This window comes from Esox lucius, chromosome 19 (genome assembly GCF_011004845.1).
Source record: "Esox lucius isolate fEsoLuc1 chromosome 19, fEsoLuc1.pri, whole genome shotgun sequence".
Taxonomy (NCBI): domain Eukaryota; kingdom Metazoa; phylum Chordata; class Actinopteri; order Esociformes; family Esocidae; genus Esox; species Esox lucius.
The window spans coordinates 31,001,465-31,019,685 of record NC_047587.1 but is presented as its reverse complement, the minus strand read 5'-3'; the positions used below and the strand labels follow the sequence as shown (position 1 = coordinate 31,019,685).

General features: G+C 43.7%; 1 protein-coding gene across 6 annotated transcripts in view; it reads right to left on the bottom strand.

The window, feature by feature from the left end:
• si:dkey-82f1.1 (DENN domain-containing protein 2A) overlaps positions 1 to 18,221 on the bottom strand; it is a 42,271-nt gene that overhangs the window by 11,225 nt on the left and 12,825 nt on the right. For 5 of the 6 annotated variants that reach the window (XM_010902741.5, XM_029115209.2, XM_029115207.2 and 2 more), the window contains 11 exons: positions 14,830 to 14,916; positions 12,069 to 13,145; positions 8,746 to 8,873; positions 6,219 to 6,337; positions 5,819 to 6,016; positions 5,207 to 5,300; positions 4,966 to 5,010; positions 4,615 to 4,802; positions 2,918 to 3,027; positions 329 to 398; positions 97 to 174 (listed from right to left, as the gene is read on the bottom strand). In XM_010902741.5, the coding sequence (XP_010901043.4) occupies positions 97 to 174; positions 329 to 398; positions 2,918 to 3,027; positions 4,615 to 4,802; positions 4,966 to 5,010; positions 5,207 to 5,300; positions 5,819 to 6,016; positions 6,219 to 6,337; positions 8,746 to 8,873; positions 12,069 to 13,145; positions 14,830 to 14,915 (2,193 nt within the window). In that variant the 5' untranslated portion in view covers position 14,916. Of the gene's footprint in view, positions 1 to 96; positions 175 to 328; positions 399 to 2,917; positions 3,028 to 4,614; positions 4,803 to 4,965; positions 5,011 to 5,206; positions 5,301 to 5,818; positions 6,017 to 6,218; positions 6,338 to 8,745; positions 8,874 to 12,068; positions 13,146 to 13,656; positions 13,851 to 14,829; positions 14,917 to 18,221 lie in introns of those variants that run through there. The other variant, XM_029115211.2, reaches the window with a different exon arrangement.

Genomic DNA, 18,221 nt, shown 5'->3' with positions numbered 1-18,221 from the left:
TGTCACTCCTGGGAAAAATGTCCCTGTACTTCCTGTAAGTCGCTTTGGACTTGTCTGCTAAATGACTAAAATGTAAATGTGTAAAATATACTGTACCTTAGAGAAGAGGTCGAAACAACCCAACCGGCTGACAATACAGTAGACCTCTGGCAGTCTCCGGCTTTTACCACTCGGCTGTGGACACAGAGCCGGATACAGTGCCATAAACCATAGAGACCTCCGTTTTGAATTGGAATCAACACCAGGATTCACTGTCTATAATCAGGTTGGTGCTCCACATGGACATGGATGAGGTCAAAATATAAAAGTAGACATTTTAGTAGCCTACCAGTAAACGACGACAGTATCCGAACCTCCGGCTCCCATCCTCACCAGTCAAGACGAAAGAGAACGTTTCACTGGAAAATAACATCATTCACAGAAGTTGGAAACTATTCATATGTTGGAGCGATAAAAATGTTAAAAGATAGAGTGAGTTGTGTGTTGAAAACAGAGCAGTCGAAATACTGTTAGGGTTGTATTTCACAGAACACCTTCAAAAGGTTAGCCAGCCAACTTAAAAACTGGAAATATACCTCTTCTTTTTCCTGATATAGAAATAAATCTCATGAATGTGGATCTGTGTGTCAGTTATAGAATTACAAATTATTTGTCAAACATTGCAAATGGTAGTTGCTACGTTTTACTTAATGATTAAAATATACCCCATGATTTTACAATGCATACTGCACAGCCGGTAAACAATAAACACATAGCTTAGGAACATTTAAAACTATGATTACCTCTCATCCCTAGAGTGTTAAAGGTCCTCCAGACTCATCCCTTTGCTGTGTTTTTACATTTAATACTGTTTAAGTTCCTCCAGACTCATTCATTAGCTTTTTACCAAAGCTGTACTGGGGTGTCCTCTTTGTTCGTGTTTCAACAGCGTATTAACCCTTCAAGATTATTTTATTTTTAGCTAACCAAATATGCATTTTATGGAGAACAGTTGGTTGCATGGCAAGCTCATTGATCATAACCCCTAAGGTCGTTTCTTGATGTTGGTAAACGAATCATTATCTACTTTGGTCTCCAGCCCTTCCCTCAGGGCAGACTTACTCAGCAAATACCCACACAAAGGCCGCTCCAGTTCACCTGGCAGGTGTGACCTCACCAGCTCTGGTTTTCTGACAGGCAGTGTGTCAGCCAGCTTTATGTCTCTGCCCTGCAGGTGTGTTTTAGGGGTCCTTGTCACCATCCCAAATGGTGCTCTATTACCTATACAGAACAGGTCAAACGTTGTGTACTATGTAGGGCTAAGTGTGCCATTTAGGTTCCAGAACTGGGCTTTTGCTAGCATTCCAATGGACCTGTACCCATCAAACACATTTTACTAGTGGGTAATTATTACCTGTATCCCCCAAGAAACACGCCGTCACTTCTGGGAACAAAGCAGTGCCTGAGAGGTTGACCTAGGTCTATGTGTTGTTGGGTAATGTATGTATGTCAGGCAGAAGTGATGTATGGTTTTGAAATACCAGGTGCAAGGAGCTTAAACTAAATATTAATAGGTGTATGGGGGGGTGTGTGGTGTGTGTGTGTGTGGTGTGTGGTGTGAGGTAATGTGTGTGTGTGTGGTGTGTGTGTGTATGCGGTGTGTGTGTGTGTGTGGTGTGGGTGGTGTATGTGGTGTGTGTGTGTGTGTGTATTCGTAGGTGTTGTGTGTGTATGTGAATGTGGTGTGTGTGTATGTGGTGTGTGTGTGTGTATTGTGTAGGTGTTGTGTGTACGTGTATGTGGTGTGTGTGTATGTGGTGTATGTGTGTGTGGTGTGGGTGATGTGTGTGGTGTGTGTGTTTTGGTGTGTGGGTGTGTGTGTGGTGTGTGTTTGTGGTGTATGTATGTATGTGTGTGTGTGTGGTGTGTGTTTGTGGTGTATGTATGTATGCGTGTGTGGTGTGTGTTTGTGGTGTATGTATGTATGTGTGTGTGTGTGGTGTGTGTTTGTGGTGTATGTATGTATGCGTGTGTGGTGTGTGTTTGTGGTGTATGTATGTATGTGTGTGTGGTGTGTGTTTGTGGTGTATGTATGTATGCGTGTGTGGTGTGTGTTTGTGGTGTATGTATGTATGTGTGTGTGGTGTGGGTGATGCGTGTGGTGTGTGTGTTTGTGGTGTATGTATGTATGTGTGTGTGGTGTGGGTGATGCGTGTGGTGTGTGTGTTTGTGGTGTGTGTGGTGTGTGGTGTCTGTTTGTGGTGTATGTATGTGTGTGTGTGTGGTGTGGGTGATGTGTGTGGTGTGTGTGTTTGTGGTGTATGTATGTGTGTGTGTGTGGTGTGGGTGATGTGTGTGGTGTGTGTGTTTGTGGTGTGTGTGGTGTGTGTTTGTGGTGTATGTATGTGTGTGTGTGTGTTTGTGGTGTATGTATGTGTGTGAGGTGTATGTATGTGTGGGTGGTGCGTGTTTGTGGTGTATGTATGTATGTGTGTGTGGTGTGTGTGTTTGTGGTGTGTGTGGTGTGTGGTGTGTGTTTGTGGTGTATGTATGTGTGTGTGGTGTGGGTGTGTGTTTGTGGTGTATGTATGTGTGTGTGGTGTGTGTGTGTATGTGGTGTGGGTGATGTGTGTGGTGTGTGTGTTTGGGTGTGTGGGTGTGTGTGTGGTGTGTGTTTGTGGTGTATGTGTGTGTGTGTGGTGTGTGTGTGGTGTGTGTATTTGGGTGTATGTGTGTGTGGTGTGTGTATTTGGGTGTATGTGTGTGTGTGTGGTGTGTATTTGGGTGTATGTGTGTGTGTGTGGTGTGTATTTGGGTGTATGTGTGTGTGGTGTGTGTGTGGTGTGTGTATTTGGGTGTATGTGTGTGTGGTGTGTGTGTGGTGTGTGTATTTGGGTGTATGTGTGTGTGGTGTGTGTGTGTGAGAGAGCAGCCTGACCTGGGGAAGCTGTCAACGGGGGCCCAGTCTTTAGCGTCAGGGAAACAGAACTGAGGGATGACCTTCAGTTGGTCCTCAGTTTCCCGCATGAACTTGAAGCTTCTCTCCAGCTGACGGGACAGAAGAATAAGTTAGCTTCAGTACTACACTACTAACTTTAGGAAGCAGATGAGGAAACACGTCCTTCTCCATAATAACAGGACTGCAGTAGAAAGTCAGCAGTTTGAAGTCACCAAGCATCCACATCACTGGACATGCGCCGAAAACACTCTGAGAGTATGACAGCTACACTTCTTCTGGAGACTGAAGGAGATCAACGTCACCCTTTTCCTCACCAAATATTCAAGCTTCACTATCAAGCGTTCCCTGATCAACTGCATCACTGCCTGGTGAAAGAATTGCTCTGTCGATGACTGGGCCTCCAGCAGGCGGTGAAAATGGCCCAAGCGCATCACTGGGATGTGTTACAACCAATCCAGGACATGCCCACAACTGTCAAGGAGCCCATACAGTTAAGCTTGATTGAATACCTCCACTGACTGCACACATGTACTCTCCCAACCATACCCAAACTTACTTTCTTGGTAAACACACAACAAAACTGCCACTAACATTCTTATTAACTGTTGCAGAATTCAAACACATACACACGTGTAAATATTGTTCTTGGTATTTATTGTGTGCACTCAAGTTCTGTTCATATTCTTATATTTTGTTGCTATAATATTTCTGTTGTAGTCTTATCATTAGGTGTGCTTGCCATTGGCCAAGCACAACTCTAGATTTCTCTCATAGTCTTATTATAATTATTAGGAGCATGACTATGGATTTTTCTCATAGTCTTATTATTAATTGATGCGCTTGCCAATGCACAGCTCTGGATTTCTCTCATGCTCCTATTATTACGATTATTTCTATTTCTTTCTCGCTCTAGAGCCGAAACTATAAAATCTATTAACATTCATTAACATAGTTTGCACAGGAGACACTAAAACAATCTCAACCGAAACTAGAGAGACCAAACCAACTGTTTCATATGATTACGCTATTCAAACTTCGAATTGTTAAACCTGTATTGTCTTTGACTATATTATTGAATGTTATTTGCATAATTAGCATTAATGAACCCTAAAACTGTATCTCGTGACTTGTTTAGATAGACAGACCAAATCAACTTTCACATGTTCAGGCCATTTCAAGTTCCATTGAATAAATGTTTATACTCTCTGACTACACAATTCTTTCATTTGCATAAATGAATCCACTATCACTATCTCTTGAACCATTCAAGCTAGCAATCAACCATGTTTGTTTCAAATGCCTAAGCTGTCCCCTGTCAGCCTTAAAACTTTTACCAGCTGTGATTAGCATAATTAGCATGAATAAATCTGCAAACAAAATCTCTTGAACAAAAAAAAATATGTTTAGGTCCTAAATTCAAAATAAAGCTTTTTAAATGTAAATCAGGCAAGCCCCTCACATTTACTTCTGTAAATGTATTTCTACTTCATTTACAAACTCTAGACAGAAACCCACATACAAACAGACAAAGATATACATGCAACGTAGATAAACCCAGAGATGCTTCCACTTAATCAATGTTCATTTTAGGTTTCATTTCTTTCTTTTACTTGGACAAATGAATATGGACAAATGAATGTCCAGTCGATTGAGGATTAGGTGTCAGCTCTGTTTACCTTCAGGGGGAACTGCTGAGTGACTACTGGTAGATAAGGTGCTCCAGCCTTGGTCTTATGGAGGGCCACCACTATGAAGTACTCAAAAAGCTTCCTCTCCTGGAGGTCCATCAGGTCCCTTTCGAGGGTCCGGTATCGTCCCGTCTGTCTTAACATTGACTGCACCGACGACAGACGTTGGCTGTGAGCTGACAACAACAATGTACACTTAAACCACGGGAAGAACAAACTAAATCAAATATTGAACCCTATTAAAAAAACTAAGGAAAAACACTAATAGAAACTCAGACACACAAGAATGCACGCGAACACACAAACAGACAAACTCAATTCGTCTTAAGATATCCTTACCTTTCAGCTTCTCCTCTGTGTCACTCTCTGACTCACTGTTCTCATCTGTCACAATGTTGGAGAGAAACGAAGTGAAGCAAAATAAATAAAACAGCTAGTAAATATTGAACACTATGGCAGCCAGAAAAACATCAGATGTGTTTAATTCAGCAGCACAATAAAACGGAAACGGCATCTGACAAAAACGTGTGTGTTTGGGGGGCGGGGGTGTCTTGACTCGGCAGGTCTCCCTAATCCTCACCTCGCCCTGAGCTGGACTCTGTTGACTGAGACACCCTCTTCATGCGTTTCTTCCCTCTCCTCGCCTCAAAGATGCCGTTGATCTTCAGCACCATCTGTGATAGAAGCAGTACAACAGTGCAGTCAGCCATTTTAACTTCCCAGAACCACACACTCATTGTATAGTTAACCTGGATTTGTTTATCAGGCTATTTATGCTGTATTGGCCAAATCTTTGGAATACAGTTGAAATTGCCAAAAAAGGCAATTCCAACTATTTTATTGGCTGAAGCCTTAACAGACTGGCAGACAGATTGGCAGCTAAATCACAGTTATACAGTTGTATTGTGGGAGCTATTTAAACAACACTTATTAAGAGATATTCACACTACAGGAAATATTTGGTCAGAAAGAATCTCCTTAAGGGTCTGTCTCCTGTCTAACCAAATCTATTTTAACTGTCTCTGTCGTGTCTAGAGTTACACAAGTCCAGGAACTTTCAATAAATCGCCCAGATCTCCAGAGTTCTTGGTTGAAGGATTCTGGACTCCCTGCTGATTATGTTCTGGTTCCATGAATACTCCAACAGAAATTCCTGAGAATGTTAGGGACGTCTGGTGACCCTCCCCCGTACCTTGGGGATCTTTCTGCGTCTGCGGTTATACGGGTCTCCTGAGAGGTTCGGGGTGTCGTCAGGGCTGCTGGGAGTGGAGGGAGGGCTGATGCGGGATGGCGAGGAGAGGCCAGATTCCCGGTTGGTTTTACGTAGTTCCAGGAGCTTGAAGCTGCGACGTTCCGTGTTCTGCCTGAAAAACCCTGGCTTCGAGGAGTGCTGGCGGGAGACAAAGGAGGAAGAATCACTTCCCTCACATATTCCAGAAAGCCATTATTACCTTTGAAGGTTAGTTCATAATCTGATCGCTACAATCAGTTGAACACTATACCACTGAACCAGAGTTGAACACTAGAACCGCATTCACTATAAGCAGAATGCACATTAATAGAAGGCCAGTTCCTACTACTGTAACATCTACCTTGGTTGGTGTGTCAGGTACGGGGGATGAGGGGGAGGTGATTGGTAAAGAGCACTTGTTTCCAAGACAACTTCTTTCCAACTCTATATCTTCGTAAAGGTTCTCCTTTGATGGAGGGTCTGTAGAGGAAACCGGACACATTAAAGCAAGGCAACGATCATCTACAATTTAGACACAACAGCACAATGTGTTCTACATTGATGGCAACCTTCCCAAATTAGGGTTTTAAGCCAGGTACAGATGTGCGTATGTACAGACCTGACAGCCACAGTGATTGCTAGCAACCAAGCTCATATTTTACCAGGACAATCTGTGTCAATGCTAGAGCAGGCAGTTTGAACTACAGCAGCAGTAACTCTAACCAGGGCCGGTTCTACACAAGAGGTCGCTTAAGGCCTCCAACCACTAGGGAGCCCCTCAACACTAGGGTAGAGAGGGCCCCAAATAAAATTTGACTTAGGGCCCCCCAAAAGGCTAGAGCCGGCACTGACTCTAACCATAGCTGTGTGTGCAGATAAGAGAGAGAGGCAAGGATACAGATGCCTATTTTCCAGAGCCAGGGCTCATCGCTTCTCCCCTTTCGATCCATCCACCAGATGGACATGTTAGGACAGACAGGGACCGGGACAGCCTGTTCCTCCCCCCTTCTGCTCCCTTTCTTCCCTCTTCAACTTCTTTCTGCCGCAAACATGAGGTCAGCAATAGCACTTCTTTCCACATTTCTGGCTGCTTCAAGTGAGCAAAATCTCTGACTATATTCCAAGTACTTGAAGTCAGTGGTATTAGGATTTTAGAAATTACAGTTTGTACTGTCTTCATTCGAAAGAGCACTTCGCAGTGTGTTACTCTGGCAGTATGTAAATTATCAAATTTGTTAACTTTGGGAGGGATAGTGTTCTGCCAAGACCCATGTTGATTTCAGACTAGTTGTTTTGTAAAAATACTTTGTGACAACTGCTAATGTAAAAAGGGATTTATAAATAAATTAGATTGCCTGATTGATTGATCTGAAGAACAATTTTAGAAAGACAGTCGGAAAGGCATTGTTCTACATTGAACATCAGAAGAAACTTTTTTAAAGGAAGGTTTCTTTGATGATTCTTTGGAAGCAATATGTATATAGAAGGCAAGAAGGGTTCATATAGAACATTTTATTATTCTTCCCAGCATGCTCTATTGCAGGGTGTTTTTTTTGCACACAGATTATTTTATCTATTTTATGCACAAAAAAAGATTAATAGCCTACATTTTTCGAACATAATATTTTGTCAATAGTTGGATAAAATATTTATATTTATATCACCCATTACTGAAATTTTTATTCCAGATTATAGAATTGAGGTTGTGTCAGCTTTCCATCATCCATAGCCTGGTTGATATCTTAACTCTAGCTGGATTTTAATATGGATTAAAGAATTGGTTGGCTTGCAGGCCTAACGCGGCCTGTTAACAAATGGGTTTTCTAAAACCACTGGTTCAGAGTATATTTATGGTTCTCCATAGAATAGAACCCTTGTATATGGATCTATCTAGCACTAAAAAAAGGTTTTCCTATGGGGACAAACTGACGACTCTATTATGGTTCTGCTAAGCACCTTTTTGTTCTGTGGTAGACAACAACCCCATGAAAAGACAGACCTGGTTATTAAAGCCTACTGTCCCGCCTTTGTCTCCCTTGCTCTGTAGCACACCAGCTTGCTCCTCCTCCACCCATCTTCTGCCCCACTACCGTGAGCTGTAACTTCATCCTGGGGGACTGGGGGTTTGCTCTCTGTGTGGATTTTTTATTCTGACTGCTACACCGTGACAATAGGAAAACAAAGTGAAGGAGTCACTCAAAACCAATAAATAACCTCAATTATTATAGTTAAGCTCAGAAGCACTGACCCGAATATACCATACATGGAACAAGCAATGCTCATAAACACAACAGTGTGAGTAAAGACCATAGAATCATAGACCGTCCAGAAAATACAGAAAAGACTGAGCCCCTCAAATATGACCCCACAGCCTCCAAGACAATCACAATGCAGATCTCAACTAATATAAGAACTCACGCGAAACCACCACTGAGTCTTCATCGACATGAAATGAATCAGGCAGGAGGTGGGGTAAGTAAAACAGAGAATACAATAACGCAGGACCTTAGGTAAGAGCAGCACATTGTTAATAAAACTCCTAAATTAAAAAGCTAAAGGAAATGGCCAGGGAAGAAAGAAATACATGACCGTAGTCCACGGGTCATAACCACCTGGGTTCAGCTGAGAAAAAAACGCCTTCAGAACCGGGAGCTACTTCATGAACACATATCCTTGCTTACTGTTTTAGGTTTTTGCTCTAGTCTACCCTACCACACAAGACACTGGAGTCATGGCACTGAGCAGAGCATTACAATACACTTCCACAGTGTCAGATCATGAAAGGATGGTTGTAATGTGGAATCTAACCCACAACTAGGGTGTTGCATACCCACCAGCTGGCCTGTAAAGTCCATGTTCAGAAGGTGTGATTAGGACTGGCTGGTTACCTAGGATATCCTCGTAGACGTTCTCCTCTGATAAAGTGCGTGTGAGGCTCGGGCGTGACTGAGCGTACCAGTCCACCTTGTTGCTGTCTGACGACGACTGGAGCAGATCTTCAAACTCATAGGACTTCCTGTAGGAAAACCAAACAAAGATCAACAAGTGGAAGATTCTTATCAGTAGAGGAAGTATTGGACTAGGCTTTTACTGTAACAGGTAGAACACAGTCAGCTAGATTTGGCTGTTAATGTATAAGATAAATAACACAGCAATCTGGACTGGGTAAATATTGTACCAGTAGAATACGATAATCTGAACTGGGTTTTTAACTAATCAGTTAAAAAAACATAATAAGCTGGACTGAGTTATTTCTCTGTCAGGGAGAACATTATAATCTGAATTGGGTAATTACTGACTCAGATAGGGAACACATTAATGTGGACTGAGTAATTACACTATCAGGTAACTCACAATAGTCTGGCTATATTCTATTTACAGGTGGTGAAGATTCAAAATGAACTGTCAGTTGTATTCTTTGTCTTTGGGATCTAGGTAGGAATAGCAGATGAAAATTATATTAGCTTTATCTTTGTCAGGAGTATGTTTTTGGTGAGTATGTAGATGATTCAGGAATTTGCTAACAAACTCTTTAATTATCAGTTCACTGATACTAAAATCCAATATTTGAAGAACTTACACACACACACAAACAAACACACACACACACACACACATTATGAATACTTTATTTAAGCCCACACATCAAATCAGCAATTGTATGTGCGTAAACAAGCACATTCTGTATGGATGGATGTGTGAGGAAGACGGGCAGACACATTCTGTATGGATGGATGTGTGAGGAAGACGGGCAGACACATTCTGTATGGATGGATGTGTGAGGAAGACGGGCAGACACATTCTGTATGGATGGATGTGTGAGGAAGGCGGGCAGACACATTCTGTATGGATGGATGTGTGAGGAAGACGGGCAGACACATTCTGTATGGATGGATGTGTGAGGAAGACGGGCAGACACATTCTGTATGGATGGATGTGTGAGGAAGACGGGCAGACACATTCTGTATGGATGGATGTGTGAGGAAGACGGGCAGACACATTCTGTATGGATGGATGTGTGAGGAAGACGGGCAGACACATTCTGTATGGATGGATGTGTGAGGAAGACGGGCAGACACATTCTGTATGGATGGATGTGTGAGGAAGACGGGCAGACACATTCTGTATGTATGGATGGATGTGTGAGGAAGACGGGCAGACACATTCTGTATGGATGGATGTGTGAGGAAGACGGGCAGACACATTCTGTATGGATGGATGTGTGAGGAAGACGGGCAGACACATTCTGTATGGATGGATGTGTGAGGAAGACGGGCAGACACATTCTGTATGTATGGATGGATGTGTGAGGAAGACGGGCAGACACATTCTGTATGTATGGATGGATGTGTGAGGAAGACGGGCAGACACATTCTGTATGTATGGATGTGTGAGGAAGACGGGCAGACACATTCTGTATGGATGGATGTGTGAGGAAGACGGGCAGACACATTCTGTATGTATGGATGTGTGAGGAAGACGGGCAGACACATTCTGTATGGATGGATGTGTGAGGAAGACGGGCAGACACATTCTCGGCCTGCTGTAAATGCTCGTCTGTTTGTGCACTTCACTGCACCCACCAGTGTGGCCCAGTGTTGAAACAGACAGCCTTCCAGAATCTCCACAATGGTTCTGTGAGAGAACCCTATACCCCATGGAACCCTATATATTACAATATGTTTCTGCAGGAGAACCATGTTGCCTACCTTATGGAACCCTATATAGTACAGTATGTTTCTGAAAGAGAACCATGTTGCCTACATCATGGAACCGTATATAGTACATTTTGGTTCTAAAAGAGAACCCAGCTGCCTACCTCTGTCTACCTCTGCCTACCTCATAGTACATTATGGTTCTGAAAGAGAACCAGGTAGCCTACCTCATGGATCTTTTATAGTACATTATGTTTCTGAGAGAGAACCAGGCAGCCTACCTCATGGAGGCTAACCTTAAACCTGCATGGTGCCTATCAACTGTGGTGTACTATGTAGAGGAGAGGGGTTTGGACTGCAGCCTGAGACATATGATGTGAAACATTACACCGTCAGATCAACAACAATACTGTCCACTGAGGAAATTGCAAAGATCCAAATGCTCAAATCCAGATTTGGAAATGTCTTTAGTTCTTCTGTTGCATACACTTTTTGTGCTTTCATAAGATTTGGATGAATGCTTGGAGTTACTTGATAACTTTGCACTTCATAAAACAGCAACTATATCATTGCTACGCAAGATTTATCAAATTTGATATTATGAGCCACAAACAAACAATGCAACATTACTGTTTCCTGACAGATGTCTCTTGGCATGGGTCGCTGGTCCATGTGGACATTCCACAAATCTAACCGATGACATCATCCTCTATAGAATACTGTGATGACATCATCACCACCTCCTCTGATTCAGTGCAGATGTGAGAAATGAGGAAGTAGAGATTGTCTCGGTACCATGACCCTGGGACACAGTAACTAGGCTCTGGCTTCAATGACCTACTCTTCAGGCAAAGAGAGCCACGACATCACTGCCTACGTTACTACTGTATCTACTTGAGCAACAAAGAATAGTAGCAGGAAAGATATCACATTGGTTATTTTTAATGAGTGCATTTTGCAAGTAGCTAGTTGCATCAATTACATTCACTGGAAGCATTGCAAAGGGATATGCCTGCAAGGGTTGGTTTTGAGTTGCCTCGTCCTGGCATGTCTTGATTTGTTGAGAGAGTTGTCTGTCTGAAGTGGACTCACCCCGTAACATTTTTGTTTCCTTTACTGAGGTTGCCAAAAGAGTCGGTAAATGAAACCAGACCACAGTCAGTGATGCCTAGGATCAGGTTTCCGAGACTACACTTGATGGATAAAGAATGTGTAGAACAGATTGTCCCTGAGAGATCGCCTGCTTCTGATTTGACTGTCTGTCGGCGTCGTCACCTCACTAGATGGTCACGATAGAATGGAATATGTCATACTGCATTAGAATACCGGGTGGTTCCAATTCTGAATGATGATTGGCTGTGGTATATAAGGTGGCGTAACAATAGCTCTAAGCCATGGTATATTGACCATATGCCACACCCCTTCGTGCCTTACTACTTATAACAACCAATCGGATTGCCAAATAGGTGTTATCTGTCAATAACTCATTGCATGGCTGAGTAAGGCCAGCATTTCTATGCTGCATACCTCTATGTAACCCATCTATGTCCCCTTACCTGTTGCTGCTGTCTCTGGGTCTGTCTGTCCAGGGCCTCCTGCAGACTCCAGGCGGTGGGCAGGTGGGTAGGGGTGGCGGGGGGATGGAGGGAAGTGGGGGCAGGTTACGTCTCCCCTTACCCAATCCCAGGCCTGAGGTTGGGGTGCTGGGCGGGGTGTGGTGCTGGAAGGTGCGCTGGGGTTTTGGTAAGGGGTTGATGGAGGGACTGGCGACAGCAGGCTCTGTGTACACATTCTCGGGGTCACCCGACCTCCGCCGCCGTGTTGAGCCGGCGGGCCGCGGGCCCACAACATCCAGAGTGCCGAAAATGGGCTCGTTCGCCCGCCTCTCTGCCTCCTCCTGCTCCTCCTTGGAAGGGGGGCAGAAGTAGTTCCCAGGTAACACCAGGGAGGGCTTGGCGGGAGCCTCTTTCATGGCCTGCTCCAGTTTCTTAATGTGAGTCAAAACAGACTTCTTGTCCTTGGCCTTCTCTGTAGGCTTACTGCCTCTGAGCGGTCCTCTCTCCAGTGTCACCTCCCTGTCCTTGGCCGTCTCTGTAGGCTTACTGCCTCTGAGTGGTCCTTTCTCCGGCGTCACCTCCCTGTCCTTGGTAGTGGGACCCTCTGGAGATGTAGGCCTCAGGTCCGCCTGCTTCCCTGCATTCTCTTTACCAGAGTCCTGCCGGTCCCAATTGACCAACCTCTTGCTGTCCGTCCTGTGGACCTCAGAGGTCTTGGCGGTCTCCTTCTTTCTCACAATCTCCGGTTCTTTCTGGGCGGCGGTCAGCGGGCCCGGCCCGCTTCCAGGGAGAGTCTCCTTCTTGCCCTCCCACTGGGAGATCTTGTCCCGGATGCTGGCGCTGGTCTTCTGCCCACCAGGGTTCTTGTTGAGTTTGCTGCAGCCGCCGAGTCCGTTCTCCATGGTGGTACGGGGGTCTGCGTCGGTTCTCTTGTGAGCAAGCATGGGGTCAGTAGTTCCAGGCCCGTCCAGAGGGGAGACAGGCAGGTCGGAGGTGTCCCCGTCCCCACACACCACGTCTCGCCGCCGGGGGACCACAGGCGGAGCCTCCCCAACCTTTAAGCCACAGCACTGGAGCCTGCAAACACACACAAACACGGGCATAGACACACATGTAGGCAAATAAGCAAGCACGTACACACACATGGAAAATGGTAGATTAGAGATAGCAGTGCTAAACCTATCCCAGACAAAACAAAAGTGAGCCTTCCCACTATTCATCATTTATGCTGACGTATAATTACAGAAGGCTTTCAGAGAAACATCAGTCGGAGTACACAAGGCACTGTAATCACTGATAGCACATAATTCCGGTTCTCTACATATTATCTCTGTCTAATTATGTTCAAAAATGCCAACACTGTCTAGCCACTTCTGATACAAAATAACCACCAATTGTTTAATGGAGTAGATAAGTAGTAAAACAACAACCCCTATAAACAATTATCTCTCGCTATTTGAAAACCGGCTCATTTCTACACATCAAACTGAAAAATTTACGAAACACAAACTATTTCTGGGGGAATTCATGTATACACAGCATGAAAAGAGGTTGTGGAGAAGAAGTGCAGAAGTGCAACTTTTCTAACCTTAAGCTGACACACAAACTGACTCGATGTTGGATAAAGGCCAGTTCTTCAAATGATTGGATTCAAAAAACAAATGGAGGAAACATGGCTTCCGACTTCAACCTCTGATGACATAGTTTTGTTGTGCAAAGTAACTTTTGATGATATATCTGTTGTACGGTATAGCTTCTGAAGAAAGTGCAATAAATGTCATGCAATCCTGTGGGAAACATAAAAAAGAACCATCTCAACTTCCCTTATAAAATGTAATGCTTGAAAAATAAATGTCCGTTGCAATTTTGATTACATCCTACTGAAAATAGCTTACAAATGTAATTTGTTTTAGAAGTAGTTTGGAGAAGTAGCCTGTTAATTTTTGTTAAGCATGAAGCAGTAAAAGAAAAAAACTAGGTCAAACTGCAAAGCCAAGAAAAAGAGAGTGGGATGAGAAGAGGAGCAGACAGAGGGAGTGAGGAGAGGAGGGGGAGAAAAATCAATAGTGTTCTCTTCATCTTGGCAGGGGAAGACCCCGTTCCTAAAGAAAGCCTGACTAAGAGCAGGACGATGCCTGTTTCTGACCCACTGACCAGGAAGGGGAAGAACCGAACCCTCTCTGACCAGCTGAGCTAACAGACAATGAGGAGTGAGGGGGAAAAAGTAGATCCCTGTTAACAGGGCTTCTTAAAATAGTTTATTTTATATGCCCAATTAAAAAACGACTATGCCCAATTAAAAAGAGACTGTTTAGCGTAGGAAGCTAAATGGCATGGCCATTGGACAATAGTGGTAGTAGGATGCTAAATAGCATAGCCATTGGACAATAGTGGTAGCAGGATGCTAAATAGCATAGCCATTGGACAATAGTGGTACCAGGCCACTAAATAGCATAGCCATTGGACAATAGTGGTAGCACGATGCTAAATAGCATAGCCATTGGACAATAGTGGTAGCAGGATGCTAAATAGCTTGGCCATTGGACAATTGTGGTAACAGGATGCTAACTAGCATGGCCATTGGACAAATGTGGCAGCAGGATGCCCAGTAACAGTATCCATCTGCCAGATGGCATCTTCTGCCCTGTGGCCCTTCCACTGTGGAAGCCCCACATGGGACAGTCTAAAAGCCACTGTTGCCCTCTGCCTGTTTCTATGGGGTTCTGTTGTGCAGAGTGTTCAGGAAGTATGCAATACATACCCGTTAACTGATTGGTAGATACAGTTGTCAGTGTTCGTACAGAGCAGCAGAGCCCTCCCACCGGTCATTGTGCTAGCAGCCGGCATCCTGGATAGAGAGAAAAAGAAAGATACCCATTTTTGTCTGTTATATTTTTGTTAACATGTGCATCATTTATGAGTACTTATATGTGCACACATCTCCATCATACCTCAGTTAGGCATGACATTTAAAAGTGGAGTGGTTTTGAGGATGTGGTCCAACACATAAATGACATTGACAATTTTCAGGGACCCTTTTAGGCTCAAGAGCACCACATTTACAACCATTAGCTAAAAATCCCGGAATGCATCTTTAACCTATAAACCGAGTTAACATCCCCCGCCTCCATCTCAGAACTTAGACCTACAACGATGGCTAAATAAAATGATCATGCTGACAGGAATTGGAAAAATATTTGTCTGTACAAAAGTGGCCCATGTATTCTGGAAAATAACAGCAAATCCTATGTGAAAGGGATAAATGAGTCAGACAGACTAACTAGGAATGCTAACAGGTTTTAAGTCTGTTTTGTGTGGGACATAAAACCCCTCGAAACCAAATGCACAGAGTAAGGAAAAGACCTAATTGGTTGTGAGGCATCTCCCCAAACTTCATATCCCTACTTGATTAGTAATTGGAGGATACACTAGAAAAAGAATGTGGCATATGGACAAAAACCTTCGGAAAATACTGGAAATTCCGCCATGTACCGTAATGTAATTAAGGCCCATTAGGAACATTCCAACAAAGAAGAAGAGGGCATTCAGTTCGACTTGAGAGGAACATTGTTGACTTGACAAGCTATCACACAATCTATCTTCTTCAATGACAAGCCTCATCTTTAAGGAGCTGGAACATTTTCATTTGAAGTTCTGACATATTTTTTTGATCTCGTTACCCTTCCATCCAGCGGGGCTCTACCCAAGAAATTACTCCCATAACGCCCTGTAGGGTTTCAGTCAGATGGACAATATTCTGCCCTGCTAAAAACAATGCCAGGGTTAGTGTGAAGGTCATTCTTCATTAAACGGAAATCATTACTTGGTCCATTAGTCTTGTAAAACCGGGTTGTTAGACCGTAGCCACGCGGAGAGGGGGCACTAGATCCTTCATAAATCTCAGTGACTGTACTCCCAGTCCCTACTTGGGGTAGTGGTCAAAGGTCGTTCAACTACATAGGTCAAAGAATGCCATTTTGGACTAGGCAAAAACTCAATGGCCAGGTCCATATAACGCTGTTGAAGTGTACTGGCATGTGTTTTGCTCTTGATTTGTCCCAGGTATTAAGAAGATAGTTTATGTGGGCCAATCCCTGTTAGAAGGTTGTGTTTCATCACATCAGACAGAAAGACTGACAGGGAGGCAGAACGACAATATGGGTGTCACACTGGACAACGCTGTGTCCCAGCAGATGGAGGAATGTGTCAGCGTTTGCCTTTTGTGCATGTTTGTCTCCCTGTGCTTATAAATGTGTGTCGGTGTGCTGCTTGTTTGTCTATGTGTGTGTTTGTTTGACCTCAGCCAGATGTGCTAGAGAGCTTCAGGGCAGCCATGGGCTGTTAAACATTTCCTGAGCATTGCCCACTCAAACAAACACCCCCTCAGCCCCCGGTACACACGTATTAACTGACACTGCTGCCAGCCCTCACTTCAACACTCAGAATGCAGGGAATGCCAACTCAGGCAGGGAAAATGTCACATGTTGCCGTCCCCTGAGCACCCACTAAAGACAATTGCGTAATCGTTGACTAGCTGAACTCTTCAATGGCTGAGTCAAGTGTGTAATTGGTCCGGTCCGTCCGTCCGGAGTTCGGCAGGTCCCATGTTGACTTTTCACTCCCCCAAGAGGTGTAAGTCCAACGTGTGAGTAAGACACTTTGGAAAAACAATGCTTTAGGCTGAAAATAAATGGGACACAGTTACGGCAAGTTTTTCGTCAGCGAGTGTCTGCCTGTGTCTATCTCCTCCTTCCCTCCGCCTCTCTCCACCCTCCCTCCTCTCTGATATCTGTTAAGGAGTCCTGGCGTAGCCCCCCAGGGAGGAGGAGGTTCGAGTCAAGCCCTCGTCTGCTGGCCTGTAGGACCAAATGATTTTCAGCTGTGAGCTCTATGGTGGTCACATGTTTGAGGGAAAATATCAAACTTTTCTCTCTTACCTCTTTGCTCTCTACTGAAACTAAACAAGAAAAGAAACATGAACAGAACTCTGGCCGAGGGGGGAAATCATGAGAATGTATGTAGCCTCAGAAAAACGAAGTGTCGTTTTACATGTGCTTTCTTTTGCGGGTGGGTAAGATGGGGGTGAGGTAGAAGTGAGAGGGAAAAGGAAAAAGGATATGGTGAAGGATAATACTAGTATGAACTTACACTGTGAAAATTGTTCTTGCTTTGAGCTCTCTTCATTGTTTGGAGCCACAGTGTGAAAGCAACAAGTGGGGATTTATGGGAAATAGCTTTGGAATAGAAAAATGACTAACTTACTAAAACAGCCTGTACCTTATAGGTGACCATGTTCTTCTGACTCATTACAACAACATATATCTTATAGATGACCATGTTCTTCTGACTCACTACAATGACCTGTACCTTATATATGACCATGTTCCTCTGACTCACTACAATGACCTGTACCTTATAGATGACCATGTTCCTCTGACTCACTACAATGACCTTTACCTTATAGATGACCATGTTCCTCTGACTCACTACAATGACCTGTACCTTATAGATGACCATGTTCCTCTGACTCACTACAATGACCTTTACCTTATAGATGACCATGTTCCTCTGACTCACTACAATGACCTGTACCTTATAGATGACAATGGTCTTCTGATTCATTACAACTACATATACCTTAGAGATGACAATGTTCCTATGACTCACTACAATGATCTGTACCTTATAGATGACAATGTTTCTCTGACTCATTACAACTACATATACCTTATAGATGACCATGTTCCTCTGACTCACTACAATGACCTTTACCTTATGGATGACCATGTTCCTCTGACTCACTACAATGACCTGTACCTTATAGATGACCATGTTTCTCTGACTCATTACAACTACATATACCTTATAGATGACAATGTTCTTCTGACTCACTACAATGACCAATACCTTATAGATGACCATGTTCCTCTGACTCATAACAACTACCTGTACCTTATAGGTGACCATGTTTCTCTGACTCACTACAACTAACTTATTACAGGCCCCCAGAACTGTGTTATTACATGCCTCTAGAACTGTGTTATTAAAGGTCTCCTGTACTTTATTATTACAGGTCACCAGAACTGTGTAATTACAGGTCTCCAGTTCTTTGTTATTACAGGTCTCTAGAACTGTGTTATTACAGGTCTCCAG